Source organism: Bufo gargarizans, chromosome 9 (assembly GCF_014858855.1).
Source record: "Bufo gargarizans isolate SCDJY-AF-19 chromosome 9, ASM1485885v1, whole genome shotgun sequence".
Taxonomy (NCBI): domain Eukaryota; kingdom Metazoa; phylum Chordata; class Amphibia; order Anura; family Bufonidae; genus Bufo; species Bufo gargarizans.
The window spans coordinates 11,933,490-11,952,821 of NC_058088.1; the positions used below are offsets into that span (position 1 = coordinate 11,933,490).

Here is a 19,332-nt window from a genome sequence, read left to right on the forward strand (position 1 = left end):
GTCATTGTCGCCCAAAGCAACCAATCAGAGCGCACCTTTCATTTTTTAACTGCTGTGGTAAAATCAAAGCTGAGCTCTGATTTATCGCGAAGGGCAACAAAGACAGTCTTACTGTGAATGACTCCTTATGTACCTCTGGAGGCTTCCATTTTGCTCCTGAGGCCAGACACCAGATCAGACCAGCTAGCCAGCAGCTGCAGGGACCTTCCAGACACCCACAGCACCGCCAGTCCCTAGTCAAACTTGGAGGGACTAGAACCTCCTTATCAGAAACCATTTGGGCTACTGGGACCCCAGAGATCATCGGTGGGTACCCTGGAAGCAAGTGTTCAGTTTCTCTGCAGTGCCACCACTGGTAGAAATTGAGTATTGCACACATGTCATTGAAATCAATGGGTGGTCAGTGTAACGTATGGACATGATGGGTCCTCCAGAGCGAGAGGAGTTCTTTGGGGCCGTTCTTCACTCAAGGTCCTTAATTGGAGACTTAAAGGGATCTGTATATGACTTTATGTCTAACGTATCTTCCTCAGCCGACACTGGAGGCCATATGGCCACCAGATGAGACTTTCTCAAACACATTTCCATTTTTCTTGCTGTGTCTGCATGTTGACAGCGTTTTGTTGAATTTGGAGTTAACATGGCATCTTCACATCTCATTAGGAATGCCAAGCAGCTTTGTCACCCCCCCCCCCCCCCAACTCCAGCTGCTAATATAAACCCTGCACCCTTCCCCGCCACTGAATACGCTATTCCTCAGTCACACAAAGCCTCCTGTCACATAATTACTGCCTGCGACCCCATTATTACATCTCTGCCGCTGCTCACACTCTATTATTAATGCGATGGAGGCGTGGAGAAAATTACAATACTCAGCCTTACTGGATTACTTGACACCGAAAATTGTAATATTACATTTAAAATGCAATTTAAAAATTTAATGTAAAATTAAATTGAGCAAATTCATGTATAAACTTTTTTTTTTTTTTTTTTTTATCAGTCTTTTAATTGCTGCTTTAAAAAACCAAAAGTCACCTGTATTGGCTGACAATGCAGTCCCCATCAGCTTCCCTAGAGTCCATCCATGCCAAGGCACCGCAGTGCGGCGTGCTACCGACAACCGTGGCAGCTGGGCCATTCAGGGTTCTGGGAAAGCTGGACTGCAGCTTCTGTCATACAGATCATGTTGGTGGTCACCCAGCTTTCCAAGAAGCTGATAGACCTAAGAGAACAACATGGCATTTACTACTGATCTGTAGGTTTTGTCTAAGGCTGGTTTTAGGAGGCCAGAAGATCTGACTCTGGACCCCGCACCGTCCTACTAAACCAGATTCAGGCAGGGATCAGCAACCTTCGGCACTCCAGCTGCTGTGAAACTACTACTCCCAATATGCAAAATTTCTTGGCTGCTTTTGTAACTCCCCCAGAAGTGTAAGGAGGATTCTGGGAGTAGTAGTTGTAGAACAGCTGGAGCACCTGCACTATAGAATCCTAGGGGGATCTAAGTTTGCGTCAGAAGATCCATGAGGGCTCTAGATTCTGAAGCTGGCCTATGCTGTAGGGCAGTGAGCCCAAGAGCTGACACTCCGCTAGCTGCATCTTTGTAAGTCCTGACCTACCTTCATGTACTGTAGGTCACCACAACATTAATCTTGAGACACCCACAGATATAAGAAAGTTGTCAGGTTTTCTCATGACAACACACACGTCTTCCAGCTATGGCCAATTTGACACAGGCATGTTCGGTTTGGGAAACATGTTCCGTGTGATGGCCGCATTTCCCAGACCGAACGTTGCTCCTCTGACCTGAACTCACATCATCTTCATGACTTACCATGGTGTGAGTTCCTGCCCAACCACAGGTCTACTGAACTGTACTCACATAATGCCACGAGTACAGTACAGAGTAGTAGACCCGTGTTTGAGAAGGAACTCACAGCATCATAAGTCATGAAGATGATGTGAGTTCGGGTCAGGGAAACACTTTGTCTGATGGATGCATTTCCCGGTACGAACACTGCTCCCCTGACCCGAACTCATGACTTACCATGCTGTGAGTTCCTGCCCACCCACAGGTCTACTGAACTGTAGTCACATAATGTCATGACTACAGTACAGTAGGAACTCAAAGCGTCATCAGTCATGAAGATGATGTGAGTTCGGGTCAGGGAAATACTTTGCGTGATGGCCGCATGCTCCACTGTGTGTGAGTACCCTTAGACTAATTTCACATGAGCGTGTTCCATCCATGAAATATGCTTCATGTGATGGCTGCATACCCCGGACTGAATGCTGCCCCTCTGACCCGAACTCACAGCATCATCATGACTTAAAATGCAGTGAGTTCCTGCCCAACCACAGGTCCTCTGTATTGTACTCGCGCATTCTGAATGGAAAGAGATCCAATCAGGATGTCTTCCGTTCCGTCAGCGTTCCGTTTTGTGACCAGACACAAAACCGCTGCAAGCTACGGTTTTGTGTTAAGTCATAAAAACGTGAAAAAACGGATTACTGAAAGCAATGTAAGTTAATGGTGACTTTCAATGTATTTAGTGATTTGGATCTGTTTTTTTTCCGTTTTGATTTTACACAACCGCCTCCTAACGGAACGAATGCATCCAGATTCAGAACGGTGCGGAAACTGACCTGCGGGACGTATTTTGACATTCGCAGCACATGTATTATTTGTGCAGATTTTACCCTTTGCAATGAAGTGGATTTGATGCTGAAACGCAACGAAAATCCGCACAGAAAATCAGCAAAAACTGACACTGCTCTGTACATTCACTCTGAGGAAGGAAAGAGATAAGCGGCTGGCATACACCTCTGACGACGCTTATCTTGGGAAAACAAAGGATCCAATAAAATCTGACGAGTCCGACCCTTGTTTCCCCTCAACATCGCGCTGCCCCATAGACACGAGATTCTCAATATCCGCAGCCCGCTGTCTCCTACGTCAGTGCGGGGGTCGCATTGTAACCAGTGCCTATAGCCAGAACTGGGGGCTCCTGAGCTACTGGTTGGGGGCCACTGCATTAGACAATGAGCTCTCTCGTTGACAGGTCTGCTCCACGGTGCACAGTGGAACAAAAAAAATTAAAAAATCAGGACCTTTTTGCAATTCCCACATGGGAGATGTCACTCTGGCCGCAGGGATTCAGTGCACATAGTACGGTACATAACTGTGCGAGACGCGCGGTGGGAACAGGTGTCGGGAGGAGACTCCGATTATAGGCGAGTCCCACAGGCACGCCCGATCTATACATCTATATGGGGCACAATGACAGCGTTTATGCCTGCAGCGTGCAAAGGTGCACGGGTACAACCTGCATACATTATACATGGGTCTATAGTGCACTCATAAATTAATGTATACTTACACGCACTTATAGAGATCCAGAATTTCCCCTGCCGAGTGCACACAGATCAGCGTGTACTGGAGTATACAACAGAGCGCACACAGTTATGTATAGGTCCATATTGTGCCCATAGTCTATGCATAAATCTATACAGTACACACAAGACCATGCGCACACGTCTGTAGATACTAACATGTAACGTGCACACTATGTATAGATCTATATAGAACACACAAGACCATGCGCACACGTCTGTAGATATTCACATGTAACGTGCACACTCCTATGTACAGATCTGTACAGTACACACAGGACCATGCGCACACGTCTGTAGATACATGTAATGTGCACACTCCTATGTACAGATCTATACAGTACACACAGGACCATGCGCACACGTCTGTAGATATTTACATGTAAAGTGCACATTATGTACAGATCTATACAGTACACACAGGACCATGCGCACACGTCTGTAGATACTCACATGTAACGTGCACACTCCTATGTACAGATCTATACAGTACACACAGGACCATGCGCACACGTCTGTAGATATTTACATGTAATGTGCACACTCCTATGTACAGATCTATACAGTACACACAGGACCATGCGCACACGTCTGCAGATATTTACATGTAACGTGCACACTCCTATGTACAGATCTATACAGTACACACAGGACCAGGCGCACACGTCTGTAGATACTCACATGTAACGTGCACACTCCTATGTACAGATCTATACAGTACACACAGGACCATGCGCACACGTCTGTAGATATTCACATGTAAAGTGCACACTCCTATGTACAGATCTATACAGTACACACAGGACCATGCGCACACGTCTGTAGATACTAACATGTAAAGTGCACACTCCTATGTACAGATCTATACAGTACACACAGGACCATGCGCACACGTCTGTAGATATTCACATGTAAAGTGCACACTCCTATGTACAGATCTATACAGTACACACAGGACCATGCACACACGTCTGTAGATACTAACATGTAAAGTGCACACTCCTATGTACAGATCTATACAGTACACACAAGACCATGCGCACACGTCTGTAGATACTCACATGGACCAGGCGCACACGTCTGTAGATACTCACATGTAACGTGCACACTCCTATGTACAGATCTATACAGTACACACAGGACCATGTGCACACGTCTGTAGATACTCACATGTAACGTGCACACTCCTATGTACAGATCTATACAGTACACACAGGACCATGCGCACACGTCTGTAGATACTCACATGTAACGTGCACACTTCTATGTACAGATCTATACAGTACACACAGGACCATGCGCACACGTCTGTAGATACTCACATGTAACGTGCACACTCCTATGTACAGATCTATACAGTACACACAGGACCATGCGCACACGTCTGTAGATATTTACATGTAAAGTGCACATTATGTACAGATCTATACAGTACACACAGGACCATGCGCACACGTCTGTAGATACTCACATGTAACGTGCACACTCCTATGTACAGATCTATACAGTACACACAGGACCATGCGCACACGTCTGCAGATATTTACATGTAACGTGCACACTCCTATGTACAGATCTATACAGTACACACAGGACCATGCGCACACGTCTGCAGATATTTACATGTAACGTGCACACTCCTATGTACAGATCTATACAGTACACACAGGACCAGGCGCACACGTCTGTAGATACTCACATGTAACGTGCACACTCCTATGTACAGATCTATACAGTACACACAGGACCATGCGCACACGTCTGTAGATATTCACATGTAAAGTGCACACTCCTATGTACAGATCTATACAGTACACACAGGACCATGCGCACACGTCTGTAGATACTAACATGTAAAGTGCACACTCCTATGTACAGATCTATACAGTACACACAGGACCATGCGCACACGTCTGTAGATATTCACATGTAAAGTGCACACTCCTATGTACAGATCTATACAGTACACACAGGACCATGCACACACGTCTGTAGATACTAACATGTAAAGTGCACACTCCTATGTACAGATCTATACAGTACACACAAGACCATGCGCACACGTCTGTAGATACTCACATGGACCAGGCGCACACGTCTGTAGATACTCACATGTAACGTGCACACTCCTATGTACAGATCTATACAGTACACACAGGACCATGTGCACACGTCTGTAGATACTCACATGTAACGTGCACACTCCTATGTACAGATCTATACAGTACACACAGGACCATGCGCACACGTCTGTAGATACTCACATGTAACGTGCACACTTCTATGTACAGATCTATACAGTACACACAGGACCATGCGCACACGTCTGTAGATACTCACATGTAACGTGCACACTCCTATGTACAGATCTATACAGTACACACAGGACCATGCGCACACGTCTGTAGATACTCACATGTAACATGCACACTCCTTGGTACAGATCTATACAGTACACACAGGACCATGCGCACACGTCTATTCACATGTAACATGCACACTCCTTGGTACAGATCTATACAGTACACACAGGACCATGCGTACACGTCTGTAGATACTCACATGTAACGTGCACACTCCTATGTACAGATCTATACAGTACACACAGGACCATGCGCACACGTCTATTCACATGTAACATGCACACTCCTTGGTACAGATCTATACAGTACACACAGGACCATGCGCACACGTCTGTAGATACTCACATGTAACGTGCACACTCCAATGTACAGATCTATACAGTACACACAGGACCATGCGCACACGTCTGCAGATATTCACATGTAATGTGCACACTCCTATGTACAGATCTATACAGTACACACAGGACCATGCGCACACGTCTGCAGATATTTACATGTAACGTGCACACTCCTATGTACAGATCTATACAGTACACACAGGACCATGCGCACACGTCTGCAGATATTTACATGTAACGTGCACACTCCTATGTACAGATCTATACAGTACACACAGGACCAGGCGCACACGTCTGTAGATACTCACATGTAACGTGCACACTCCTATGTACAGATCTATACAGTACACACAGGACCATGCGCACACGTCTGTAGATACTCACATGTAACATGCACACTCCTATGTACAGATCTATACAGTACCCCCCTGTAGGTGCAGATACTCACGTGTGGTAAAGTGCACACTCCTATGTACAGATCTATACAGTACACACAGGACCATGTGCACAGGTCTGTAGATACTCACATGTAACGTGCACACTCCTATGTACAGATCTATACAGTACACACAGGACCATGTGCACATGTCTGTAGATACTCACATGTAACGTGCACACTCCTATGTACAGATCTATACAGTACACACAGGACCAGGCGCACACGTCTGTAGATACTCACATGTAACGTGCACACTTCTATGTACATATCTATACAGTACCCCCCTGTAGGTGCAGATACTCACGTGTGGTAAAGTGCACACTCCTATGTACAGATCTATACAGTACACACAGGACCAGGCGCACACGTCTGTAGATACTCACATGTAACATGCACACTCCTATGTACAGATCTATACAGTACACACAGGACCATGCGCACACGTCTATTCACATGTAACATGCACACTCCTATGTACAGATCTATACAGTACCCACCTGTAGGTGCAGATACTCACGTGTGGTAAAGTGCACACTCCTATGTATAGACCCACAACGTACACACACAATTGACAACTGAAGCTGTGACAGGTACACACACCTATATTAACCATTACAGCACCAAGCTTACGCCGCTTCTCCCATGTATATTTCTACAAATCTCTTCATCAAACCTCCTAATTGCCGTGTCACCAGTCATAACCCCCATCATCCCCTCCGCACCTGCAGTTCTCGGCCACCCTTCAGCGTCCTCACCCAGACCTCTAATCTTCTACTTTACAGTCGCCACTTCGGAGTGTTCATCAGCCCGATAAATGACAGCGGGTCCCTCCCTCCGCTCTTAAAGGGACAGCAGCAAATTATTCACTAAGGCTGCATGTCAGGAGAGTTACTTTATTGTGTGTGTGTGTGTGTGCGGGGAGACAAGCGGTGTCACAGAAAAAGGAAGCAATCATCTGAAAGCAATGCGATCACAAATAGACCGGGCGGCCCCACAGGACAGGGCAGTGCAAAAAAAGTCACTCACAAAAAATTTATAAAAAAATAAAATAAAAACTCTGGATCCAAAATGAGTAAAACGTAGAACTTCACAGTGGTGTGGCCCCTTTAATCCGCCTTCTTTGTGTGCCTGTCTTTTGTGTGTGCGCACAAGTAACAGGTCACAAATCCTTTGTGCTCCCACAAAAAGCCGAGGCTGGGGGGGAGCGTGAGAAAGTAAGCGTTAGCCACTAACCCCCCCCCCCCCCCAGGAATAGCCAAGTGCATCTCCCTATTAGTAGGCAATGGATGCTTAGGCGCCAGGACTGGGGCACATAGGTCTTTATAAGCTGTAATACAGTGGCCCCAAGAGCTGACACTCCATCACGCTGGTGTTTTTCGGTTTTAGATAATTTTTTGGAGGATATTATATACCGCCATCATGTGTATGATTGCACAGTTCTGCTCTTGTTATTCGCAGCCATGTGAATGGGATTAGGTTCTGAAGCGGTGTCATGGGACTGCGCCCCGCAGAGAGGACGGCTGCTCGCAGCTGCACCAACCAATTAACTCCTGCGCGTTTCCTTAAAGAACCTTTCATTTAAAAGAGAAACTGTCTCTGGCTTCTGCACCGACCCTTTATCTTCACGTTACATAGCGCCTCGTGTCACCATTATTGTACACACCGTTCCCTTTAATCTTAAAGGAACGGTACACTTATTATGCCAATCCCGTCTACTACTTGCTGTGCGGTTTTAAAAGGGATCGGGGCACATTTACTAAAGGCGTAAAATAGTCACAAGTCCCCCTTCTCTAACCGGCCGTGCGACAATATTTAGTCGCGTGGCCGGTTTTACGCCATGTCTGCCAGTTAGGCGTGAGGGGGTCGGCCCTGGAAAATTTATTTACATTTACACTTGGAAACAGGCGTAATTGTTGAGATAAAAAAAAACAGACTGCTATAAATGCACCTAATAGATGACAAGGCGCATGCCGTCATAGGTGGGAGGCCATAGAGGGGTCCACACACTCGGCTTGTTCAAATATTACACTGGACATTTATTTGAATACATATCCTCTTTTTCTCCTACTTAAAGGGGTTCTGCAGTTTTTTTAAACTGATGATCTATCCTCTGGATAGATCATCAGCATCTGATCGGCGGGGGTCCGACCCCCGGGACCCCCGCCCATCAGCTGTTTGAGAAGGCAGTAGCGCCGCGGCCTTCTCACTGTTTACCGCAGGCCCAGTGACATCACGACTAGTATCACTGGCCTGGGCGGGGCTAAGCTCTGTGCACTTGAATGGAGCTTAGCTCCGCCCAGGCTAGTTGATACTAGTCGTGATGTCAGTGGGCCAGCGGTAAACAGTGAGAAGGCCGCGGCGCTGCTGGAGCACCGCTGCCTTCTCAAACAGCTGATCGTGGGGGTCCTGGGTTTCTGACCCCCGCCGATCAGATGCTGATGATCTATCCAGAGGATAGTTCATCAGTTTTAAAAAAACTGCAGAACCCATTTAAGGCCCATGGAGATTTCATTTAAAAAAATAATAATAATTTACTTCCTAAGTAACTTTTAAAATAGTCTTCATTAAAGATTTCCTACCATCTTGCTTCTGCAGTGTGTGTGCACGTCCTTCACCTAGCTGGTAGTGCTGCTGAATCTGACATACCGGTATGCTAAATGCACACAACAAACACATGTCTGCTAAATGAACAAACCCAGCTCTGCTACACGCAAACACCGATCTGCTACAGGCACACACAGCTCCGCTACACAACAAACACAGCTCGGCTACATGCACACAGCTCTGCAACACGCATAGGGTACATCCTTGGTAATAGACAAGGAGACACTGGTTGCTTGGGACAACTAAGCCAGTTTTTCCTTTAGGCTAGGTCTACACGACAGAATTTGTCACAGGAAATCCATTCAAGATGGATTTTTCTGCGACTGTAGCGTCGCAGCATGTCGCATGTTGCAGTGCGACAACATAGACTGCCATTATAAAAATTGTTGCGCGATATTAGTGCAACAAAATGTCGCGCTACAAATGTCGTCGTGTAGACCTAGCCTTACCCTATAGGGTACATCTTTACTCATTTCTTGCACTACTCGTCTGCCCACCGGTGACATCATCGCAGGTCCTTGACGTGCAGCACTTTCATCCCCATAAATTGCGGCTTGGGGAGACCTTCAGCCAGAGTTACACCTCACGCCTCTCTCATTGATCCAGTAGGGCGGTGTACGAGGGCTTTGCCGGATCATTAAGGAAACGGTCAGAGGGTCTTGCACTGCTTGACCACCCTGATTGCGGACTATAAGATGCAAGCTATTTCTTGCTTTAAAAAAAAAAAAGTGCGTCTTATCATCCAGGAAATACGGTAATCACGTTTACTTAAATATTATTTTTGATTGGTACATTCCCTACCACCATTGCCTGTATGGACACTACAGAAAACCACGGGGTATGGGGGGCATATGCTTTGGGACATGGCAGATGGTAGGTGGCATCAGGCTGCATTGTATTTGATATGAACGATGGGAAATCAAAAGCAAAAGGGCTGTCTGGTTATGTGGAGTCAATGGTGTATACGTCTCTGTTCATACAGCCGCACCCTCCCCTCAGGAATCCACACGCTGAGCCGTCCTTGGTTCTACAGGATTTATTACATACAATACACCCTGCAAGACAATTCTAGAACAACATTGTCCTCTTCTCTAAAAAAGATAAAGTTCTGGAGCAGCATCAGGGCCGCGGGCGAGTCCTGCAAAAGCCGAAAATAATTTACTACTGGACCATGCCCTGGAAACTGCTCATGGCCTCCTCCACCTTCTGGTATTCTGTTTCAAACTGCTTCATCTAAGGGAACATAGAAAGTGGAGACAAACAAGTAAAAAGAATGCGCACAGTAGAATGATAAATCAGTAATGTCACGGTAGAGGGGGTAATACACACAGCGGCGTCAAAGTACAGGGGGTAATACACACAGCGGCGTCAAAGTACAGGGGGTAATACACACAGCGATGTCACAGGAGAGGGGGTAATACACACAGCAATGTCACGGTAGAGGGGGTAATACACACAGCGATGTCACGGTAGAGGGGGTAATACACACAGCGATGTCACGGTAGAGGGGGTAATACACACAGCGGCGTCAAAGTACAGGGGGTAATACACACAGCGATGTCACAGGAGAGGGGGTAATACACACAGTGATGTCAGGGTAGAGGGGGTAATACACACAGCAATGTCACGGTAGAGGGGGTAATACACACAGCGATGTCACGGTAGAGGGGGTAATACACACAGCGATGTCACGGTAGAGGGGGTAATACACACAGCGATGTCACGGTAGAGGGGGTAATACACACAGCGATGTCACGGTAGAGGGGGTAATACACACAGCGATGTCACGGTAGAGGGGGTAATACACACAGCGATGTCACGGTAGAGGGGGTAATACACACAGCGATGTCACGGTAGAGGGGGTAATACACACAGCGATGTCACGGTAGAGGGGGTAATACACACAGCGATGTCACGGTAGAGGGGGTAATACACACAGCGATGTCACGGTAGAGGGGGTAATACACACAGCGATGTCACGGTAAAGGGGGTAATACACACAGCGATGTCACGGTACAGGGGGTATTACACACAGCAATGTCACGGTACAGGGGGTAATACACACAGCGATATCACGGTACAGGGGGTAATACACACAGCGATGTCACGGTAGAGGGGGTAATACACACAGCGATGTCACAGTACAGGGGGTAATACACACAGCGATGTCACGGTAGAGGGGGTAATACACACAGCGATGTCACAGTACAGGGGGTAATACACACAGCGATGTCACAGTACAGGGGGTAATACACACAGCGATGTCACGGTAGAGGGGGTAATACACACAGCGATGTCACAGTACAGGGGGTAATACACACAGCGATGTCACGGTAGAGGGGGTAATACACACAGTGATGTCACAGTACAGGGGGTAATACACACAGCGATGTCACGGTAGAGGGGGTAATACACACAGCGATGTCAGGGTAGAGGGGGTAATACACACAGCTGGGTCAAAGTACAGGTGGTAATACACACAGCGATATCACGGTACAGGGGGTAATACACACAGCGATGTCACGGTAGAGGGGGTAATACACACAGCGATGTCACAGTACAGGGGGTAATACACACAGCGATGTCACGGTAGAGGGGTAATACACACAGCGATGTCACAGTACAGGGGGTAATACACACAGCGATGTCACAGTACAGGGGGTAATACACACAGCGATGTCACGGTAGAGGGGGTAATACACACAGCGATGTCACAGTACAGGGGGTAATACACACAGCGATGTCACGGTAGAGGGGGTAATACACACAGTGATGTCACAGTACAGGGGGTAATACACACAGCGATGTCACGGTAGAGGGGGTAATACACACAGCGATGTCACAGTACAGGGGGTAATACACACAGCGATGTCACGGTAGAGGGGGTAATACACACAGCGATGTCACGGTAGAGGGGGTAATACACACAGCGATGTCACAGTACAGGGGGTAATACACACAGCGATGTCACAGTAGAGGGGGTAATACACACAGCGATGTCACGGTAGAGGGGGTAATACACACAGCGATGTCACGGTAGAGGGGGTAATACACACAGCGATGTCACGGTAGAGGGGGTAATACACACAGTGATGTCACGGTAGAGGGGGTAATACACACAGCGATGTCACGGTAGAGGGGGTAATACACACAGCGATGTCACAGTACAGGGGGTAATACACACAGCGATGTCACGGTAGAGGGGGTAATACACACAGCCATGTCACAGTACAGGGGGTAATACACACAGCGATGTCACAGTAGAGGGGGTAATACACACAGCGATGTCACGATAGAGGGGGTAATACACACAGTGATGTCACGGTAGAGGGGGTAATACACACAGTGATGTCACGGTAGAGGGGGTAATACACACAGCGATGTCACGGTAGAGGGGGTAATACACACAGCGATGTCACAGTAGAGGGGGTAATACACACAGTAATGTCACGGTAGAGGGGGTAATACACACAGTAATGTCACTGTGCCACCTGTAGGCAGAGGCTGGTATTGTTAGTGAATAACCATCCAGGTTGCAGGGTTGTCCCGGTCTCACCTTTTCAGAGTCCTGCTGCTGCACGGTGGGGGGAACCTTGGTGCGGTAGTCCGCTCCCCCTATCCGCTCACGTAACTTTGCCAGCTGTCGGCTCAGCTCGGTCTTCTTCAACAGCAGCTTTCCCAGCTCTTTGTCCACGTCGATGAGCCCCTGCACGAGAAGATAAGACACACATGAAGCCACTACTGGAGAAATGTATAATGTGGACGGAAAAGCAGCGGGACGCTGGCGCTGGAGACGCCGTTTCATCTGTACCGGCGGTTCTTTTTACCTTCAGCATCATGAAAACCGTAGCCTTATCAGAAGCCGTGTTGACGGCGCTCCCTGCTGGAGATGGATCCCGAGGCTCAAGGATTGCCAGGGAGCGGGAGGAAGAGAGGACGGTGATATACGAGGTGTGGGCAACAACCACAGCTTTCGTATCGGCGTCCTGGCATTTCACGTAACCTGTGACAGCACAAGAACATGCAAAAAGCTGGAGAGACGATTAAACACTTAAAGAAGAGCCGTCACCTCCCCCGACATGTCTGCTTCAGCAATGACTTGCACCCCTCTTGCAATAACCATTCTTACAAATATGTTGTGCTATTCCTCTATTATTCCTGCTAGAAGTTATGAACGAACTGCTAGCAGCTTGCATTGGAGACCCAGATGGGAGTTTCCAGTTGGGAGGAGGGGTGTCCAGTCCTCCGATGCTAACAGCACTGACTGGATAGTGTCAGACCGTGCAGGGAACCCCCCCAAATGGTTACACCCAGCTGAACCTTCATTAGATACTGCTAGCAATTAATGAATAAATTCCAGTAGGAATAGTACAGGGATGGCACAACATAGAGTCATAAGAAGAGATGCTTCAGAATGGTTATTACATGGGGGGGGGGGATGCAAGTTAGTTACCACAACAGACACGTCAGGAGAGGGGACGGCTCCTCTTGACGCTGGACTTACACGCCGTTGTGTCAGCGGTCAGTAACATCCGCAATATTTATATAGTGAATAGGACAAGCCCTGATCAACGTGAGATAATGCGGAAAGAATTTTATCACTTTATGGCACTAAAGGGTTAATAGGCAACCAACCTTTATGGTTAAAACACTAGTGACAGACTGTATATAGGTATAGGCTAGCGCAAAGTCCAGACTCTGTACAAAGACCACGCCTTGATGCTACATACAATGATACGTTTAAAGAACACCCGCCACCTCCCCTGACATGTCTGCTTTAGTGACCACTGGCCTCCCCCACGGGATATCAATTCTGGAGCATCTATTCTTATGATTCCTTTATTATTCCTTCTAGTTATGAATGACTTGCTAGCAGTTTGCAGTGAAGGTCCAGAGGGGGGTTACCAGTCTGACACTATTTAATCGGTGCTGTCAGTGTCAGCCTGCGCAGGGACACCCCCCCCAACTGGTAACCCCCCTCTGGACCTTCACTGCAAACTGCTAGCAATTCATTCATAACTTCTAGTAGGAATAACAGAAGACTGGCCCATCAGGGAGACAGAGGAACAGTTTCTCCAGAATTGTTATTAAATGGAGCAGTTACTAAGACAGACCTGTCAGGAGAGGGGACGAGTCCTCTTTAATGCCATGATGCATTCCATATTACTGCTAGGCAATGAAAAGGTTAAGGTGGCAGCCTGGCTGCTGTTGGAGAAGGCATACATGGAAGGATGTCAACATGCCCAATCATTTGCCATCCTGAGAGGTGAGCACTGTCAGAAACGGGTGGCAGCACTATACCCTCCTCCTACGGCAGTGAACACGCATGCTCGGCTGATCTGTAGAAGTATCTCACGTGTAGGACTGGCAGGAGGACATGTCCGCCCATCACTATTAAAATGTACTTATTTTCTAAACTATTCCAGAAAAAAAACACTTTTTTCCTAAAGCTCAGAGCCCAGTTTTAATCTGATCCCAACTCTAAAATCCCCTTGTACAGCCTGCTGCCACCACTAGGGGGTGCTCACAACATACAGATTTATACAGCAGCAGCATAAAGGAACCATCATCAAAGACCCTAAATAGGCAGCAGCGAAGGGGGTTCATAGACCACTGGCCCGATTCCTACGACAGAGCTGGAAGAGTCGCAAAAAGGAACGCCACACAGAGGCAGGAGCGGTCTCCGATCCACCGGGGCCTACTCACAGTCAGCCTTGGTCTTGGTGAGATTATAATCGGCCCGCAGAGACCGGATGGATTTCACGATCAGTAAAGCCAGATCCATATTCTTCTCTATTTCCTCGTCTCGCCAACGGAACTAGGAGGACAGAAACGACGGTGAGTGCAACCCTACACAGACAGTTCTGACAGGATCCACTCCACACAGGCTTAGGACGGTCCCATCCTTACAATAAGTCCTCATCAGCAGATGGATGGACTCCCAAGCACCCCCACAATCATCTGTTTGAAGGGACCGCAGCGCTCCAGCGCACCCCAGGCGGTACTTTTACTAGTGGTGGTGCCTGGTATTGCATTTAATTAAAGTGTAGCTGTCATTCTTTCTATATGCAGTACATCATACAGATGTAGCAGAGTGGATGTTCACATCATTAATGTCCCTGTGCATATTGCAAGGCTCTTTAAAAAGGGCATCTGTCAGCAGTTTTGTACCCATCTACCTGTGTTGGTCCTATGTTCATACGCGCCGGCAGTGCTGAGAAAAATTATGTTTTAATATACTCAAATGACAGATGCCCTTTAATGGCCGAGACCAGGGGAACTTTACAAACGCAATTCATCGTACAGATGTAGCAGAGTTGATGTTAAGATCATTAATGTCCCTGTAGATGTCTCGGGGCTCTTTATTGGGTTGGATGTAACTTACTTTGTAGCTACCCATCGGTGGCACTAGAGGAACGTTTTTTTCCCCCTACCTATAGGTGGCAGTAGAAAGACTGCTTTCTTTCTTCTGGAGGAGAGCCATTTTACATACCTCTCCCTAAAAATATTGCTCATCCTGCCTGAGATGCTGCACACCCCCCTCTACATGACGACACAACGGTCCTGCTCCTAAATCTAGAGATAAATACGGTATTATAGAGGCGGTCACCTCTGTAGCATCAGGATAAGGAGTGACGGCTATACTGGGGAACTTCTCAGAGGACCGTCGGGGGAGTCGCTGATAAAGCTCCTCTGTGAGGAACGGCATGAAGGGTGAGAGGAGTCGGAGGCCAGCGTCCAGGCACGTGTAGAGCATGTTCCTGGCTACGGCAATGGCGATTTCATCTGTGCCGGAGAACACAGGCTTCAGACATTCCTGAAGAAGAAGAAACCAACATGAAGGACAGTGAAAAGAAGATGGAAAAAAGACAATGATGGTGGAAAGGTCATATCCATGAACTGTAGGTCCTTACCAGGTAGACGTCACACAGGTCATACAACCAGAAGTTGTACACGGCTGTGGTGATCCCCGGAAAGTCGTAATTCCGGAAGCCAGTGTCGCAAAGATCCACCGCTAAACTGAGACGACTCAGAATCCAGAGATCCACCAGACTCTCCTGTCCAGTGGGCTGAAACATGACACGGATTAGAGGGCAAGACACCCATGAATGTTAGGCTTCACTTGAGTCGCCGGCACTTGAAGCAATTCTGTTGCACGTACAAGGTCATAAACCATAATGGCGGCCTACACGACTGCCTTCAAGGGAATCTCGAGTGAGAGTGAGTGTGTCGCCTTTAACAACATTAGAAATTCTCATCAAGTCCTGGTCAGACTACCTGCTCAACATCACTACTGTGTTTTATAGGGAAAGAGTGTTATGATAAGTGGGTGGGGGGCTCTCATGGGATATTGCACTCTTTTAGATTTGGGTGCGTTGGATCTGTATCGCTGGCTTTAGTTGGTGGGAGGAAGTGGAGGTGGGATCCTGATAACCGCCTCTTCACTAGGGGTTGGGTGGGAATTCTGGGGCACATGCCTTGTTCTTTATGGATACAGTATTATGTGGGATGCTGTTGTCCCTATTGTTTGTATACATTTAAAAAAAAAAGTTAAATAAAAATTATACGATAAAAAAAAATAAAAAATTCTCATCAAGAATGGTGGATTTAGGTCTCCTAGAGTAAACTGATCATGACTCGAAGGGCTGTTTCACACGAGCGAGGCTATTGCAGGAATCTCACTCCATGCGCGAGCGCTGTCCTCCGTTCTGGACTTGCAGCATCATCATGATTTATAATGCTGTTTGCCTCTGCTTGACCTTACTTCTACAGGATCACGGGGACATAAAGCGGTCAGTATCATCCTGTACCGTGTTTCTCCAAAAATAAGACAGGGTCTTATATTATTATTTTTCTCCGAAAAAAGGGGTAGGGCTTATTTTGGGTCCATGAACAACAATCACACATTAATGCTTGGACAAAAAATAAAATAAATAGAGATTCATTCAAATACAGTATAATCACAGTGGGTGGCACAGTACTACGGTATGATACCGGTACAGTACTCTGGCAGGCAATGCCACACTTCTTTCTGGTACCGTACGTACACTGCCCCTGAGCCCCTAGGCAGCAATGTGTACGGTACGTTACCAGGGAGATCCGGCGCGAGAGATGACAGGGTGCTGATTGGGGGAGGGAGCAGGACGCGCTCACCACCAATCAGCACCCCCAGCTCAAGGCAGCAGAGAGGAGAAGGACATCCTCCTGCTGCCTCATTCAGCTACGGTAGGGGTAAGTTAGAACGTGCGGCTGGCGGCAGTACAGGGTAGAGAAGCGGTCCAGCGATGTACCCGTTCGGTACCGTAGATGGAAGCACCGCTGCCGGCATACTTTTGCAATGAGTGAAGCCGCCAGCCGCGACGTATGCGCGGGCTGGCGGCTTCACTGAAGGCTAAGTGTTGGCAGCCTGCGCTGCTGTACCGTAACTCCTGCCCGCCTCTGATCAGCTGGGAGAGCGCTGATGTCCTGCTAGCCCGCCCTGGCAGCTCAGGAGCCATTAGTGATCGCTCCTGAATCCATAAATATAAAATTAATCTAGGGCTTATTTTTGGAGTAGGGCTTATATTTAAGCCCTACTCCCAAAACTCTGCAAAATAGGGCTAGGTCTTATTTTCGGGGAAACACTGTAGAAGGTAGGTCACACAGAAGCACACAGCATTATAAATCATGATTAGGGATGAGCAAACTTGTGTTTCAAGTTCCGCGTACAAAGTTCGGGTTATCTAAGAATTCCGTTATGGATTCCGCTAACACGGACCATAACTTATGGCCGAACTTGAAACACCGGTTCGCTCATCACTAATCATGACAATGTCGTGCTCTCCTGCAAATCCAGAAAGGAGGATCACTCACACGGAGCGCGATACCAGCCATGACCTCGCTGTGCACTACTGTCTACCCAACTAACTAAACCAACGTGACCCTGGAAACCTCCCTCTCCCACCACTCACCAGTGAAGATGGAGGAGGGACATAGTTATCTCCCAGGCCCCGCATGGCGAACTTGGTTGCATTCCAGAGTTTGTTGCAGAAATGACGGTAACCGAGGATCCTGTTGACATCGAGGTTAATATCTCGGCCTGAAAATAATTAATACGAGGTAAAATAATTGATTTCTTATTATAAACTACCAACACGTCTTACCATATCCTAAAACTATCTGAATCTCCTTTTCGGATACCGAGCTTCCTATCTACTGTCTGGGCAAAAATGTGTGGGCTGCCTGCTACCACTAGGGGGAGCTCGCTGCCTGCTGTTTGGACAATAACACAGCATGCAGTAAGCTCATGACCTCCCTCTAGTGGTGACGGCAGAAAGCCTGAATGCTATTTTTTAAAGGGATTTTCAAGGTCTCATCATTCCACCTTCATTAATCCTAACTTGGCTGCAAAAGAAAGTTTCCAATATACTTACTGTCTCGAAGTTGCACGGATCTGCCACACGACACACCTGTGCTCCGAAATTCTACATCTGCCGACATCACATCCTTCAGTCAGAACACTTGGTTTCTGATCTATGGACGGCATGTCATTTCCACACCCCAGTGTAAACTACATGCTGTCGACGGGGTAAGAACCATTTGTCTTCATAGCACACATGCAAACTCCTGAATCCACCTAACCTGCACATGCACCAGGGAGACGATAGTCGTGGCCCCATACACCCCCCCCATCAATTCTGGGCTGCACAAGTGACTTGCCTATCCATAGACCAGATCGGAAAACGGGTATTCAAACTGAAGAACGAGATGTTGGTGGATATAGGATTTCAGGAGAGAAGTTCGATCCACACAACGTCGAGAAGGTAAGTATAGTGGACACTTTCTTCTGCAGGCCGGTTAGGATTAATTAATGTGGATTGATGAATCTCCACTGGGTCCAAGAAACCTCTTTAACTAGGACTCTGCAGGGGATCTGGAGCGCTCATCAGAAATAAGGAGCTCTGATTGTTATAAAGATGTTTTAAGAAGCTAGTCAGCACTGAATTTCGCACCATAAACAAGAAGACGCTAAAAGCTGGACATTCCCTTTAGGCCTCATGCACACGACAGTATTGCTTTTTCAGTGTTTTGCGGTCCGTTTTTTATGGATCCGTTGTTCCGTTTTTTGTTTCCGTTGTGCTTCCGTTTCCTTTCCGTTTTTCCGTATGCCATATACAGTATACAGTAATTACATAGAAAAAATTGGGCTGAG

The 19,332-nt window shown here is 47.3% G+C and overlaps 2 protein-coding genes across 3 annotated transcripts in view; both read right to left on the reverse strand.

Annotated features, from left to right (window-relative positions):
- The window catches only part of VWA7 (von Willebrand factor A domain containing 7), a 36,805-nt gene extending 29,484 nt beyond the window's left edge, over nt 1-7,321 (reverse strand). Inside the window, 1 exon segment of the mRNA XM_044306693.1 lies at nt 7,259-7,321. The gene's annotated coding sequence lies outside the window, so the exon portion shown is untranslated.
- Nucleotides 7,322-10,161: 2,840 nt separating this feature from the next.
- The window catches only part of VARS1 (valyl-tRNA synthetase 1), a 44,742-nt gene continuing 35,571 nt past the window's right edge, over nt 10,162-19,332 (reverse strand). For both annotated transcript variants that reach the window (XM_044268638.1, XM_044268639.1), the window contains exons 24-30: nt 18,092-18,219; nt 16,055-16,210; nt 15,751-15,957; nt 14,847-14,958; nt 12,968-13,143; nt 12,697-12,846; nt 10,162-10,373 (exon numbers count right to left, since the gene is read on the reverse strand). In XM_044268638.1, the coding sequence (XP_044124573.1) occupies nt 10,302-10,373; nt 12,697-12,846; nt 12,968-13,143; nt 14,847-14,958; nt 15,751-15,957; nt 16,055-16,210; nt 18,092-18,219 (1,001 nt within the window). In that variant the 3' untranslated portion in view covers nt 10,162-10,301. The remainder of the gene's footprint in view (nt 10,374-12,696; nt 12,847-12,967; nt 13,144-14,846; nt 14,959-15,750; nt 15,958-16,054; nt 16,211-18,091; nt 18,220-19,332) is intronic.